At 38.7% G+C, this 13,666-nt stretch overlaps 1 protein-coding gene across 9 annotated transcripts in view; it reads right to left on the bottom strand.

The window, feature by feature from the left end:
* SLC25A21 (solute carrier family 25 member 21) overlaps nt 1-13,666 on the bottom strand; it is a 533,965-nt gene that overhangs the window by 50,293 nt on the left and 470,006 nt on the right. For 6 of the 9 annotated variants that reach the window (XM_079912920.1, XM_079912922.1, XM_079912923.1 and 3 more), the window contains 2 exons: nt 12,799-12,858; nt 8,449-8,556 (listed from right to left, as the gene is read on the bottom strand). The exons of 2 other annotated variants lie outside the window; for them this stretch is intronic. In XM_079912920.1, coding sequence (XP_079769046.1) covers nt 8,449-8,556; nt 12,799-12,858 — 168 coding nt within the window. The remainder of the gene's footprint in view (nt 1-8,448; nt 8,557-12,798; nt 12,859-13,666) is intronic. One more of the 9 variants, XM_079912921.1, reaches the window with a different exon arrangement.

Raw genomic sequence — 13,666 nt, 5'->3', positions numbered from 1 at the left:
TTACAAAAACTATATAACTTTAAAAAATCAAATAATGGAAAAAACATGTAAGGCATCTTGCACAGTATCTGGCCTATAGTGGATGTTCTGTAAATGGTAGCTATTATCATTACTTCAAAGTCTCAATTCTGAAGGCAAAAATCTAGGGTTTCTGGCACAGCTGAGTGGAAGACTGAAGTCTATTTTCTGTAAATGATAATAGAGAGGCAACTTGGCTGCTGCCTTAGGCACTGTTGAAAGATAACTATAGGAATGGATTCATACACATAATTCACTTTTCTGCCTACAAGAATCATAGACTGGAAAGAAATAATTTAGGTACTGAACAGCTTCCAGGCAGGATTTCACATGGTAATGCAGGAAAAATTTGAACTTAACTCAATACGTCATCATGAATGTTGACATGCCCTTGAAGCTAGCTTCTCACGCGTTCTGAAAAAAGAGCCACACATTCACTCTCTATATAACTCAACTTCTCTCCTTCTGGAAAGAGAGGATTGCAAAGTACAGTCCTATTCACTTTGTGTTGTCTCTACATAATATGACTAAGTTTAAGCATTTGTTAATTGCCTATGGAGAAAATAATCACTAAGCTTTGTGATACTGTACGTGATCTAACTGGTCTCTATTAGATTATTAAGCTCCCAGGATAGAGTGTGTGGAGCTATATTTAGTGGTGTTATCCAAAACAAGAATCAAACCCTGAACTAATTTTTAAAAAATCCTTATCTTTAAAGATTCTACCATCGATGATACATTTGCTATCAGTTCATTGATCCTTAAGTTTTAATCATAGAGCATAGGTGGAAGACGATTCCCTTCTTGGGCTGAACATCTTTAAAGACTAAATCGAGATGAAACAGGCTTTTGCAATTTCCTAAAGGTTTAGTTTCCTATTTGGGGGTGAGAATGATTATGTTCATATGTAACGCCGATAAAAATGACAGAGTAGAAGGATAACCTGTGCCCCATCCACACATCAGAGGCAAATCCTATAGACCTCAAGGGAAGGAAAACATAACCCGTTAGCCAAATAATAACTTTGAAGTAGATTTCAAAGTGGAGAGAAAAACTGGGAAACAATTCATACAAGATTTTGCTCCTGGAGAGAAATTCACATTTTCCAGGCTAGCAGAGAGCATGCCAGCAAAACACCACTTGGCTTAGCATAATTGATAGGGGACTTCTCATTCTTATAAGTGTACAGGAAAAAACGATGCACCTAGTTAGAAGGGAGCGGAACAACAAGCTACAAAGTCACACTTTTGGCAAGACTGGGGATACACACCATCTCCAATGGAGAAATTCCTGGGCAAGCCTAGTCCTAAGCCAAAAAGACTACAGACCAGAACGACACTTTGCTTGGGTTTAGTTTGAAGGATGGGGGGAAATTTGGATCTATCCTGATTTTATCTGAACATGTTTTTATACCCACTGAACCAAACCAGAGCATGACAAAGCTGTGATTACTTTGTTCCCCACAGAAGGTCAAGCGTATTTAGAGACCGGTTTACTTTATTCACTGTGAATTTTAAGATGCTGGCCAAGATTCTGGTATTGGAATTGAAGGAAGTGTGGCAGGGATTATAGTCTTTGACTGATATGGTGGTAATTTTAAAAGTGGAGGCAAGACAAGTACACCTATTGAAATACTTTATACAGAAGCTGGAAGGATATAAGGGAAGTATCAATAACCAAATTAACCACAATTTCCTTTACATTTCTAGCATAGTTTAGGGCTTACTGGGAGGGATATATTTTATGGATATATCCATAATATATATAATATAAAACATATATAATATATATAATATAATATAAATATATATATAATATATATAATATATTATAAATATAAATATATAATATAAAATATTATATATATAATAATATATATATAATATAATATATATAATATAATATATATAATATATATAATATATATAATAATATAATATTATATATAATATATATAATATAATATAAATATAAATATATAATATAAAACATATATAATATATATAATATAAAACATAATATGTTTTATGGATAACATACCTCTGACTGCCTAGAAAATCAGTCCTAGAGCACAGAGGGGTGAACACAGGCAGCTGGAGCCAGCAGCGTACCTGCCATTCCTGGGAAATCCTGTCAGGAATTTCACTGAGGGCCCCAAGAACATAGCACACACAGCCTCTGCTCTCAGCCAGTATTGCCCTTGGATCCCAGCTAGAGGGGCGCCTTTCCTGGACCCCATGCTTCAGAGGGCCCCATTCTGGCTCTTTGTCAACTATTCCCTCCCCACAGGGCCAAATGGACATCTACCTACATTCCACAACCTCCTTCTAGACCACGCTCTGTGCACCTGGGACCACGGCAGTCCTTTTGTTCCATCTTTATCACTCTACCATCGCCTCCAAGACTTTAAGTGTAATATTAAGAGTCATGTTGACTACTGTTACCCTAGGCTATCTTCCACTACAGAGAACTTCTTGGGAACTTTTCATGTTTAAAGGACCACGCAGACTCACCTCCTCAGGCTGACGAAATAGGAAAATCCACAATTACTGTGTACGAATCCATGGTGGTTCAAATCTAAGGCAGGAAGGTAGAAAGGCTGAGCCACAGACCTGTGGCCTGAGAAACTCATACTATTGGCGGAGCAGCAAGAGTTATCTCCCTGCAAAATAAGCCTCTGGGGAAACTGCTCTGCTTTTTGTAAAGGTGTTGTCAAGCCATCTGGTCATTCTCCATGCAGCCCATCTAGTTAGTGTTTCACCACAGCTGGCAGCTGTAATTGACTGAAAAGGCTGAAAATGAGCTTAGTTCACAGCCTCCAGGTGAAGCGGCCGCGAAGGCTTGATCAAGAATCCACGTTCAATTTATATGACTATTCTTGAGGAAGAATATCTTGATTGTGGTAGAACTCTTTCCAAAGTGGCTTCAAATGTTTTTAGTTTCCTCTTGAACTTCTGCTGCTATATGCAAGTTATTTATAGCAAACAGGTACCCAACTACTATTGTTTATGATAGCAGACCTGCATCTAAGTTTAAAGATCTTGTCAATAGGCACTGTAACTAGGCTGCCAGCCCTTAAGCCCTGATAAAGAATTCAGGCTGAATGGATTGCATTGGCAGTTGGGAATGACCTAAGGTGAACCATTGTTCAGTAAGCTGTTTTTGAGCCCACAACTGGGAGTCAGGTGTGACTGTTCATTGCAGCAATATCTCAAGATAGATCTGTCTCTAGTCAACCTTAAGGATTTATAAGATCAATTTGCATCTAGAAATAGTTACCATTGGTTGAGTGCCTATCATGTCCCAGGCTCTGTGTTAAGACCTTTGGGTATACTATCACATTTAATTTCTCATAAAAAGCAGGTCGTAATAATAACTACTAACACTTATTAAACCACCACTACATGACAGACTGTATTGACAGCTTTATATACATGTCTCAACTAACCCTATTACACCATTTGATGTGGCCATTACTATTATTTTTCCCTAACAAAAGAGGAAACTGGGCTATGGTCAGAGTAGGAAGCAGGGGGCTGTCACAAAGTCAGTAACTTAGATGGCCCTGCGGGACTTGTGTTTCTATCTCCTTATAGAAATACCTTGTTGTAATGTAGTTGGACTGATCACCATCATTTTACCACAGAGGGAACTGCAAGTAACTTGTTCAAGGCCATACTGTTAGGAAATGGTAAAGAGCTTGATGGGTACATCTCTCGGCAAACCCTTATGGCTTTTTGCTCCCCAAACCAATTGCCTTTCTGTTCTAGACAGCTTTGCTTATATATGTTCTTTGATAATTTGCACATAAGGTTTAAGCTCTTTAAGAAATTACAGAGCAGGAAAAATGGGGGTTCCTGCTACTATAAATGAAGTACTAGAACCAGAATTATGCAAGATTGTGTCCTAAGATGGGTCAGCAAGTCATTCCCACCTGAATTAGCGGAAAAGATTCTCCCTGAGGTGGGTTTAACCCGGCAGAGCCATTAGAACATTTCTTTTGGATTACTTACTTTTCTTTATACGGTTCTGTATTTTCTAAATTTTTACAGTGAGCAAGTGTTACCTTCTAATGTAAATGTTTACAGATAATACTGGATACATTCTCATGTTAAACATTCAAACGCACCAAACTCTTCCCTTAAAACTCTTATCTTCCTCTCTCCCCTTCCAGTCTCCTTTCCAGAGGCAGCCAAAGTGAGAAGTTTGTATGAATTCCTCCAGACCTGCACTGTCTTCTAAGGACATCACCATCCACATGAGGCTACTGAGTGCTTGAAATGTCCTAGTTTAAACTGGAACGTGCTTGTAAGCATAAAATACACACTAGATTTGAATATCCAGTATGAAAAAAGAGTGTAAAATATCTCATATAATTTGTTTATTGATTACATTTTGAAATGATAATATTTTGGATATACTGGGTTAAATAATATATAATTTAATTTCATCTGTTTCTTTTTACCTTTTTACATATAGGTGGCACATGTTATATTTTTATTTTTGGACAGCACTGCTTGAGAGTCTAGACCATTTTTAGTACATCTGTACACTTATATGTACATACAGAAATATGTAGTTTTTTTGGTGTCTCCTAACATAAATATGCATTATCTATACATAACTAAAACTTTATACCAGAAGTAAAACTTTTTTTCTTAAAAAAGGAAGCATAATCTTTAAATGCTTTAGGCATTAAATTAATTCCTAAAAAAAAAATTTTAATTCCTTTCTTCCTCCCTTTCTCTTCCTCTTCCTCTCCCCGCCCACCCACCCCATAATTCTTGACAACCTACAAAGCCTGAGAATGTAGAAAGTATTAATTATTCTTTGCCATACAGATGCTGAAGTGAGCGCACCTAACATTGTTTTGGATTAATTCAACACAGGTACAGATTAACAAAAGGGTATCACTTGTTGGATAAAAGGACGTGCTAGTCAATAGACGTAGGCTTTAGAGTTAATGAGTTCTCGACAAAAGACAGAGAAAACAGCTGCACTTGCCCCAAATGACTGGTAGGTATTTTTAAATGTCTAGATCTGAAATTTGCTATTCTTTTTTAAACATCTTTATTGGAGTATAATTGCTTTACAATGGTGTGTTAGTTTCTGCTTTATAACAAAGTGAATCAGCTATACATATACATATATTCCCATATCTCCTCCTTCTTGCATCTCCCTCCCACCCTCCCTATCCCACCCCTCTAGGTGGTCACAAAGCTGATCTCCCTGTGCTACGCAGATGCTTCCCACTAGCTATCTATTTTATGTTTGGTAGTGTATATATGTCCATGCCACTCTCTCACTTTGTCCCAGCTTACCCTTCCCCCTCCCCATGTCCTCAAGTCCATTCTCTATGTCTGTGTCTTTATCCATGTCCTGCCCCTAGGTTCTTCAGAAACTTTTTTTTTTTTTTTTTAGATTCCATATATATGTGTTAGCATACGGTATTTGTTTTTCTCTTTCTGACTTACCTCACTCTGTATGACAGTCTCTAGGTCCATCCACCTCACTACAAATAACTCAATTTCATTTCTTTTTATGGCTGAGTAATATTCCATTGTATATATGTGCCACATCTTTATCCATTCATCTGCTGATGGACACTTAGGTTGCTTCCATGTCCTGGCTATTGTAAATAGAGCTGCAATGAACATTGTGGCACATGATTCTTTTTGAATTATTTGTCAGGGTATTTTCAGGGTATACGTCCAGTAATGGGATTCCTGGGTCATATGGTAGTTCTAATTTTAGTTTTTTGAGGAACCTCCATACTGTTCTCCATAGTGGCTGCATCAATTTACATTCCCACCAACAGTGCAAGAGGGTTCCTTTTTCTCCACACCCTCTCCAGCATTTATTGTTTGTAGATTTTTTGATGATGACCATTCTGACTGGTGTGAGGTGATACCTCATTGTATATCTTCCCTGGAGAAATGTCTATTTAGGTCTTCTGCCCATTTTTGGATTGGGTTGTTTGTTTTTTTGATATTGAGCTGCATGAGCTGCTTGTATATTTTGGAGATTAATCCATTGTCAGTTTGAAATTTGCTATTCTTATCACGTCATTCCTTTCACTCAGATTTTTTTTTGTAATAGGCATAGTCCCATGACCTTATGTTGGGTGACTGACTATGCACTAACTACTTTTCAATTTGATCAATATTGGCACCTTTGACGAATAAAGTGCCACCTCTGATCAGCTACTGAATCCTGACAGTTGCTGGAAACAAAATGCTGACATGTGTGACCTATGTGATCTCTGTTTTACCAAGTTCTGACTAGTTGAAGTAATATGACAAATATTTTATAGGGTACCTAATAGATTTTATTTTGTCTAAGTACATACCTGACAATGAATCCAGTTCAGTGGATTCTGCAAAAGAAACGACCTCAAACAAGTTCCCCATCCTCCCCCACTTAGAAAAATGGCTGTATATACATAAACTATTTACACAGACCACACTCGTGTCAATGAACTATAGGAGCACGTGCACATGTAGCATTCTTGTGTTGGGCTGGAAGGGTGTTTACCATGTTCTAGCAAGGCCTCAGCATGTGCAAAACATTAGCAGCTCTTACATGGCCTCAGTGTAGAAGCTCCCTGAGGGCAGAGGAGAGAAAAAGAACATTAGGCATGAGCAGGGGTGCTGTGATACTTCGTTATTTTCATTCCTGTGAGTGCTTCTTGGTGCTCTGTCCCATTTGTGTTCCTCTGCTTGCATGCTGTCTTGATAAAGGACTGCAGTTTGAAGGCCTGTGTATTCTTTTTTTTTTTTTTTTTTTTTTTTTTGCGGTACGCGGGCCTCTCACTGTTGTGGCCTCTCCCGTTGCGGAGCACAGGCTCCAGATGCGCAGTCTCAGCGGCCATGGCTCACGGGTCCAGACGCTCCGCGGTATGTGGGATCTTCCCGGACCGGGGCACGAACCCGTCTCCCCCGCATCGGCAGGCAGACTCTCAACCACTGCACCACCAGGGAAGCCCAGGCCTGTGTATTCTTTTGCTCACTCCTTGCTGCCCCAAGACAAGCTTCCAAATGGGTAAAAATGGGACACTAAATGGGGAGCCCCAAGTTTTCTTCTAGCTGGTAATTCTCCCAGCCAAATTTTCCTTGAGCAGATTCCATGGGGGTTGTCTTTAATGCTCCATATTGACCGGACATTTAAAAGTGTTTCTTTTTATTTGTTCCTGGTCCTTGCCATCTTTTCCCATCATTCAAGGAAGAATAGAGAAAAAGCAAAACAGAAACAGAGACTAGGGCAATACAGGATTTTCAACCTTTTCTGAAGTGCTATATATCTCTGCAATTAAGACAGTCTTTTGAAACTTAAAACAAAAAAATCTTCCTTAATTAGGATTGACATCCTCTGAGTAGATACCATCTGCTGTAGCAGGCCAACCCTGTCCTCTGCAGCTCTTGGCAGTTACAGGTGAGTAGGGGCCCCCTCTCCGTTCCCACACCCCTGCTCAAGAAGCTGCCAGGGAGCTCTCAGGCAGTAGCAGCAGGCAGGAAGTGGGGTGGGAGTGCGAGGGGGTCTCCACCCATTAGCAGACGCTTAAGTAGTAGGCAGGGGAACTTTTCTATGGAGAAATTCAGGTCAGCAGATACTCCAAACCAATTTATATTATGTGCTACCCAGTTGTGGAAGTAAATTCAAATGCTAAGAAAGGACCTGGACTGCCAATCCCCTTATTTTTTCCCTACCTTGGGCTTGGCACCCAAAAGAATAAAACAAGAACAGTTGGACTTGGTGGTTTAAAGGGAATTATTCGGCAACTTCGAAGAAGTGAAGGCAGCACAGACCAAGGCAAGCTGTCTTCATGGAACATCATGTACCAGTGACTAAATGTCAAGACCCATTATTTCCAAGTGGTGACGTCTACACAGGTTTAGTAGTATGCTCATTCAGATTTAACCAAAAGACAAGCTTGACAGATTATCAGAATCTTTGGGGGAGGGCAGTGTGTGGAGTCAGGAAAAGTGTGAGGTAATTTTACAAATGACTTCATAATTTTTTTTTTAAAAGCACAGCAATATTATCATCCTAGTGGTTTTTGCTATAGTCTATTCTAGTAAAATGTGAAATAGAAGTTCTGCCAAAAGTACAGAAAACATTTCCAAACAAGTCATTATAGATTACATTACAACTCTAAAATAAAAATGTCTAAACATGTGTTTGTCCATTAGACTTTTTTTTAAAATTAATTTTTATTGGAGTATGGTTGCTTTATGGCGTCCATCAGAATTTAGTGCATTTTTGTTAACGCTTTCCTTGTGGAAGAAATTTGACTTTTTCTTATGCTACTTCCTTAACAATAAGTTACTATGGCTTTAACAAGTGGCTATGGGCTGGGTTCATAATTTGATGTTATATTCTGAAAAATAATTTTTACATTCCTTCAACAACAGGAAAACATTAAATGATTACCTCTGTAAATTTGTTCCGATTGGCTTGCAAGCCAACTTTTACTACCTCAAAAGGGTTGACCACAATGGCTTCTGTTAGTCCAGATCCCAATCCAGCAATGGCAAAGGTCTAGAAAAATTAAGTCAATCAATACTTTAAAACAAGTCATCATGTGTATGGGGTTAAACATCCTACTCATTACACTATGCAGCTGAATGTTATAATGAGAATGGAGAAACTCACAAAAATGCACCATATACCATTACTAAACAGCTTTAGATCTTGACTAGATGCTGACAATTCATGAAGAAGAAATTACAGAAGCCACAAACCACATCCTAACAATTCAAAATAAAATGTCAAAGCCCCATCAACAATGACTTTGTCCTTTAATGAAAAGAAAGGTTGTTTTACTTATTTAAGGTGGATGCTAAAACATCTGCACATGTAACAACTAAAAGAGAGTTTGACTCAAAAAAGGAGAACTTCACTTTTAAACACCTACTTAAATACATTTATTGAGCATATAAGAAATTCAAGGAGGAGAACCACAAATAAAATGCTTATAAAAAGCTAAATTTCAGGTAACCAAACAGTATAGCCAAAAATATTTAAATGTATAGCCATATTCTTAGAGTCATTATTCTAGGAAATTAAGAAACAAAAAAAAAAACAGTTTAAAATTAATCCTTTATCTGACTTTTTAAACTGATAATTGCCCTATTCTTCTAGACCTAGAAGCTGAGGAATAAAAGTTGAGGTCAGAGATAAATAGGTTGTCTTGAAGGGCTCAGATAAAATCTAGAACATTTATCAAAAGGTGGCTATGGGGCTTCCCTGGTGGCGCAGTGGTTGAGAGTCTGCCTGCCGATGCGGGGGAGACGGGTTCGTGCCCCGGTCCGGGAAGATCCCACATACCGCGGAGCGTCTGGACCCGTGAGCCATGGCCGCTGAGACTGCGCATCTGGAGCCTGTGCTCCGCAACGGGAGAGGCCACAACAGTGAGAGGCCCGCGTATTGCAAAAAAAAAAAAAAAGGTGGCTGTGTATCAGGTTCTTATTTGTTATCTGTTAAGAACTTCTGCAGTAGGAAAGAACAACTTTCTAGAATTTTCCACTGAGTAGAATCCTTAAAGGATTTTCAGAAACTTTGTATCAAAAATAACCACAACTATTAACACACACACACAAGCACACACAGCAGGAAAACAAAATGAAACAAAGCCTCAAACCTTCAAAAGAGATGCTGAAAAAAATAATTCTTTGGTGCTGAAGCTCTAATTTCAGGGGAAGAGGTAATACTGTATACAACTAGGAGAAAAAAAAAAGTCAATGAAGAGTAAAGAAGAGACGCTTGTATTCGGAGTCTCTAATTTCTTCAAAGTAGGAGACTAAAAGAGAAAAGGGAGAAAGGAATGTTCTATAACCTTAGAAGGGGAGGCAAGGTGGAACCAGGGCAGGATCCAGAGCCAGGAGGTCTGGGTTTAGGTTCTGGTTTTGCCACTTTATTGGCTGTGTGACCAGAGATGCCATGTACAGTAGTTTGGGCACAAAGTTACACGTGGAGGCTGAAATCAGCCTGCACCCTACTTGCCAAGCCAGAAAGGCATCAGTCAGGAGAAAGGGGCACCTTTTCATAATCCACACAAAAACACCGTGTGTGTTAGCTGCAGCTCTGTGTTTAAATCACTGAGTCTTTTAAAGAAGATGTGGTACATATATTCAATGGAATATTACTCAGACATTCAAAAGAATGAAATAATGTCATTTGCGGCAACATGGATGGACATGGAGATTATCATACTAAGTGAAGTAAGTCAGACAGAGAAAGACAAATATCACATGATATCACTTACACACAGAATCTTAAAAAAATGATACAAATGAACTTATTTACAAAACAGACTCACAGACTTAGAGAACGAATTTATGGTTATGGTCGGGGGGAAGGTTAGGGGAGGGGGATAGATTGGGAGTTTGGGATTGACATGTACACACTGCTATATTTAAAATAAAATGCCTTTCCATGAAAAAAAAATCACTGAGTCTTTTATAAGCCACTGTTTTCTCATCTGTAAAATGGAGACAACAATATCTAATCTTTGATTTAATAAGGTTATTCTGAGGGTCAAAATAATGTGTGAAGGCCTTTTGTAAAGTGCTGTACAAAACCACTGTTACTGTTGCATGACGAGGAAGAATGGGATTGTACACAGATTCTAGGAGAGAGGGGATAACTAATGTTTTCCTTTCATGCCCCTTTATTACAATTTTAAACATATTTGTATAGGGTAACAGACAAAATATTTTATTCATTTACCTCAGACTTCCATCATGGAATCCAAAGGCAGAAAAAAAAAAAAATACTAGTCCCAAACTCTTCTGACTGAAAAAGCTAAAATCCAGATGTTCAAGTTTTTATTACTATACGCAATCTTCCAAGTAATTCACTTTTTTGTTCTTCTATAAAACTCAGCTACATTTGCTGTCAGAACTAGTGTTCAGCAGTCCCTCGTCAAAAGAATTGATCAGCTATCAGCGGATCATGTTACTCAGATTGTTCCAGAAACCAGCGGTAACCGTTGGGTTCCCAGCCTCCCAGGCTTTTCATGTAAGAGCACTAGGGGACATTTAATGGCTGTTTAAGTGTCTAGCTGTATCAAAAAGAAACTGTAATAAATGAGTTCAAGAAAAGAGAAAAACTGTATACAGTTTGCATGAATTCGGTGAGAGGAGCTGAAGTAGCCAAATGCTTTTCTGTTTGAATTCTCAAGACAGAAGTGCAGTCTCTCACATGGTACCAATGCTTGACACAGGATCAGCCATGGCCCTCTGGAAACTGTATTTTACTGTCCTTTGCTAGGAAGATTTCTTTTTTTTTTTTTTTTTAGAATTGGCTGCTGCTTCTTTTTTTAAATTTATTTGTTTTATTTATTTATTTTTGGCTGTGTTGGGTCTCCGTTGCTACGCACGGGCTTTCTCTAGTTGCAGAGAGGGGCTGCTCTTCACTGCGGTGCACGGGCTTCTCACTGTGGTGGCTTCTCTTGTTGCAGAGCATGGGCTCTAGGCGCGCAGGCTTAAGTAGTTGTGGTTCGCAGGCTCTAGAGCACAGGCTCAGTAGTTATGGCGCACGTGCTTAGTTGCTCCGCAGCTTGTGGGATCTTCCAGGACCAGGGCTTGAACCCGTGTCCCCTGCATTGGCAGGTGGATTCTTAACCACTGCGCCACCGGGGAAGCCCTGCTAGGAAGTTTTTAATCCTCTTTTTAACAAGATGTTTTCAAAGTAAAGGGAGACAGTCAGGGAAGACACTGAGGAATTAAAAAAAAATCTCAGCTTATTTCAGGACTCATGCTACCACTTCTCCTTCCATGAGAGGCCGTTTCACAGCCCCCTTGTTTAAGCAGGAGGCTGGACCAGAGGTTTCTTTGTCATAAAACAAAGTGACACTATTAGGTTTCTTAATTGGATCCTTCCTAGAAAGGGAGTATGTATGATTTTTTAAATAGCAGCTACTTCTTCTTAATGAATCTTTAGAAATAAAGTAATGAAAGAGTTGAAGCTCAGAACTCTGCCCCTCTGGCTGAGTTCTAAGGTGCATTCCAGCAGGTAAACTGGGGTATTTTCCTGGACGTTGGAAGACACATTGCCAATTGGAGGGCCAATGCAGATTTAGTTTAGTTTAGTTTAGTTTAGTTTTGCTTTGCAGGTTTGGGGGAGAAATTAGTGCATTGGCTCTCTCTGGGGCTCTCGCTGCATGCATATTGATAGAACCTATTTGGTCAATATTATTTAACTTGTTTTGTGAAAAGCAGCGAAATCACGAAGAAGGAAAGGAGTGGCATCGGCAAATGTTCAAATCACCAAATGACTTTCATGTAATAGTTGAGATGTGTCATTGTAAGATCACTGTTCTCCCCAACTATAAAAGGCCCCTCAGCCTGCATCTGACCACAGAGTGACCTGAAGTCCTATAGTTAATACAGCTTGAGCAAAAGCTGCAAAAGTGACCTGTTAGGAAATAATTTTAGGTACAGTGACTTTCACATAAATAGATATGTGCAGTATGTATGTAAACATACACATGTTTTGGCTTCAAAAGAGTCTTTGACAAATGTACTCTTTATATTCTTGACCATATCTCATATGGGCCTTTCCGCACGTATCATTATTATCATAAATTCATCACTGGGAGCTATAAAATGGCCAAATTGTGAGTTATTAGGAAGATGGCTTTCAACAAGTAGCTGAACATTGAATAACTCGAATTCATATTTTAGTAGCTGAGCTTGGGGAATCAAAAGGGTTTTTGTTTCCAGATTTTGCCGTATGAAATAACACACACACTTAAGTATAATAAATACTCTCACTTACCAATGCTGGTGACAGTGACACATATCCTAGCAATTTCTTGTACTGCTCAAAGGTGAAAAACTGAAACAAAACCAAACCCAGAGATTTATAACAATTTCCTGCAACAAACCTTTTAATTGACTCAAATTTCTTTAGTAAATCATTATATTCACCAGCATTCTAAAAAATGATAAACCATCAAACACAGTTTTTAATCCAGTCTTGGGTAGTTGCTATTGAATCTTACTTGAACATTCACATTTTCAAATGCAGCTATAATAGCCTACAGAAGAGCTGATGGAATCTTTTATAGCAGTAAATGAACCATACAGCTTCCATTTACCATGACCATTTTCAGTTTCCCCAGACATCAATAGACTTCTTTTTTATGGCAGTGATTCAAAATTATAGGCATAGAGACCTGAAATCTTTGGTCTCCTATGTTTTCTCTATGGCCTGCTTTCCCAGTGAATGCCCAATTTTCTAACCCATTTGTAAAAGACATCCACTTCTCAGCTTTACTCGCATTTATACTGCTGTGTATCTCTACTGTTCCATGGGATTTCTAAACACTCAGTGATGACGAAGATGCCATGATAAACTAGGGAAGGACCCAACAAGGACATCTAGTCCATCCCCTGCCTGAAAGTAAGACTGTCCTCAGTGAAGAAAGAGAGCTGCTTATTCCTTCCTTAAAAATCTGACGATGATGAAGATTTTGTTGGTTCCTTCAGTAGATGATGTTTAATATAATTTTCTCTGTAAATGGATTTCAATGGAGGCAAATCTAATCAATCACTTTGTATAATATGTTCCAAATAAAGTTCTCTCCTTTTTATATTATATATTTTGGACAACGATCTGCTTGAACATGATGGTTTGCTCCTGG

This window comes from Stenella coeruleoalba, assembly GCF_951394435.1.
Source record: "Stenella coeruleoalba genome assembly, chromosome: 2".
NCBI classification, from domain to species: domain Eukaryota; kingdom Metazoa; phylum Chordata; class Mammalia; order Artiodactyla; family Delphinidae; genus Stenella; species Stenella coeruleoalba.
Note: the sequence above shows the minus strand (reverse complement) of the source record. Positions and strands in the feature narration are given on the sequence as shown.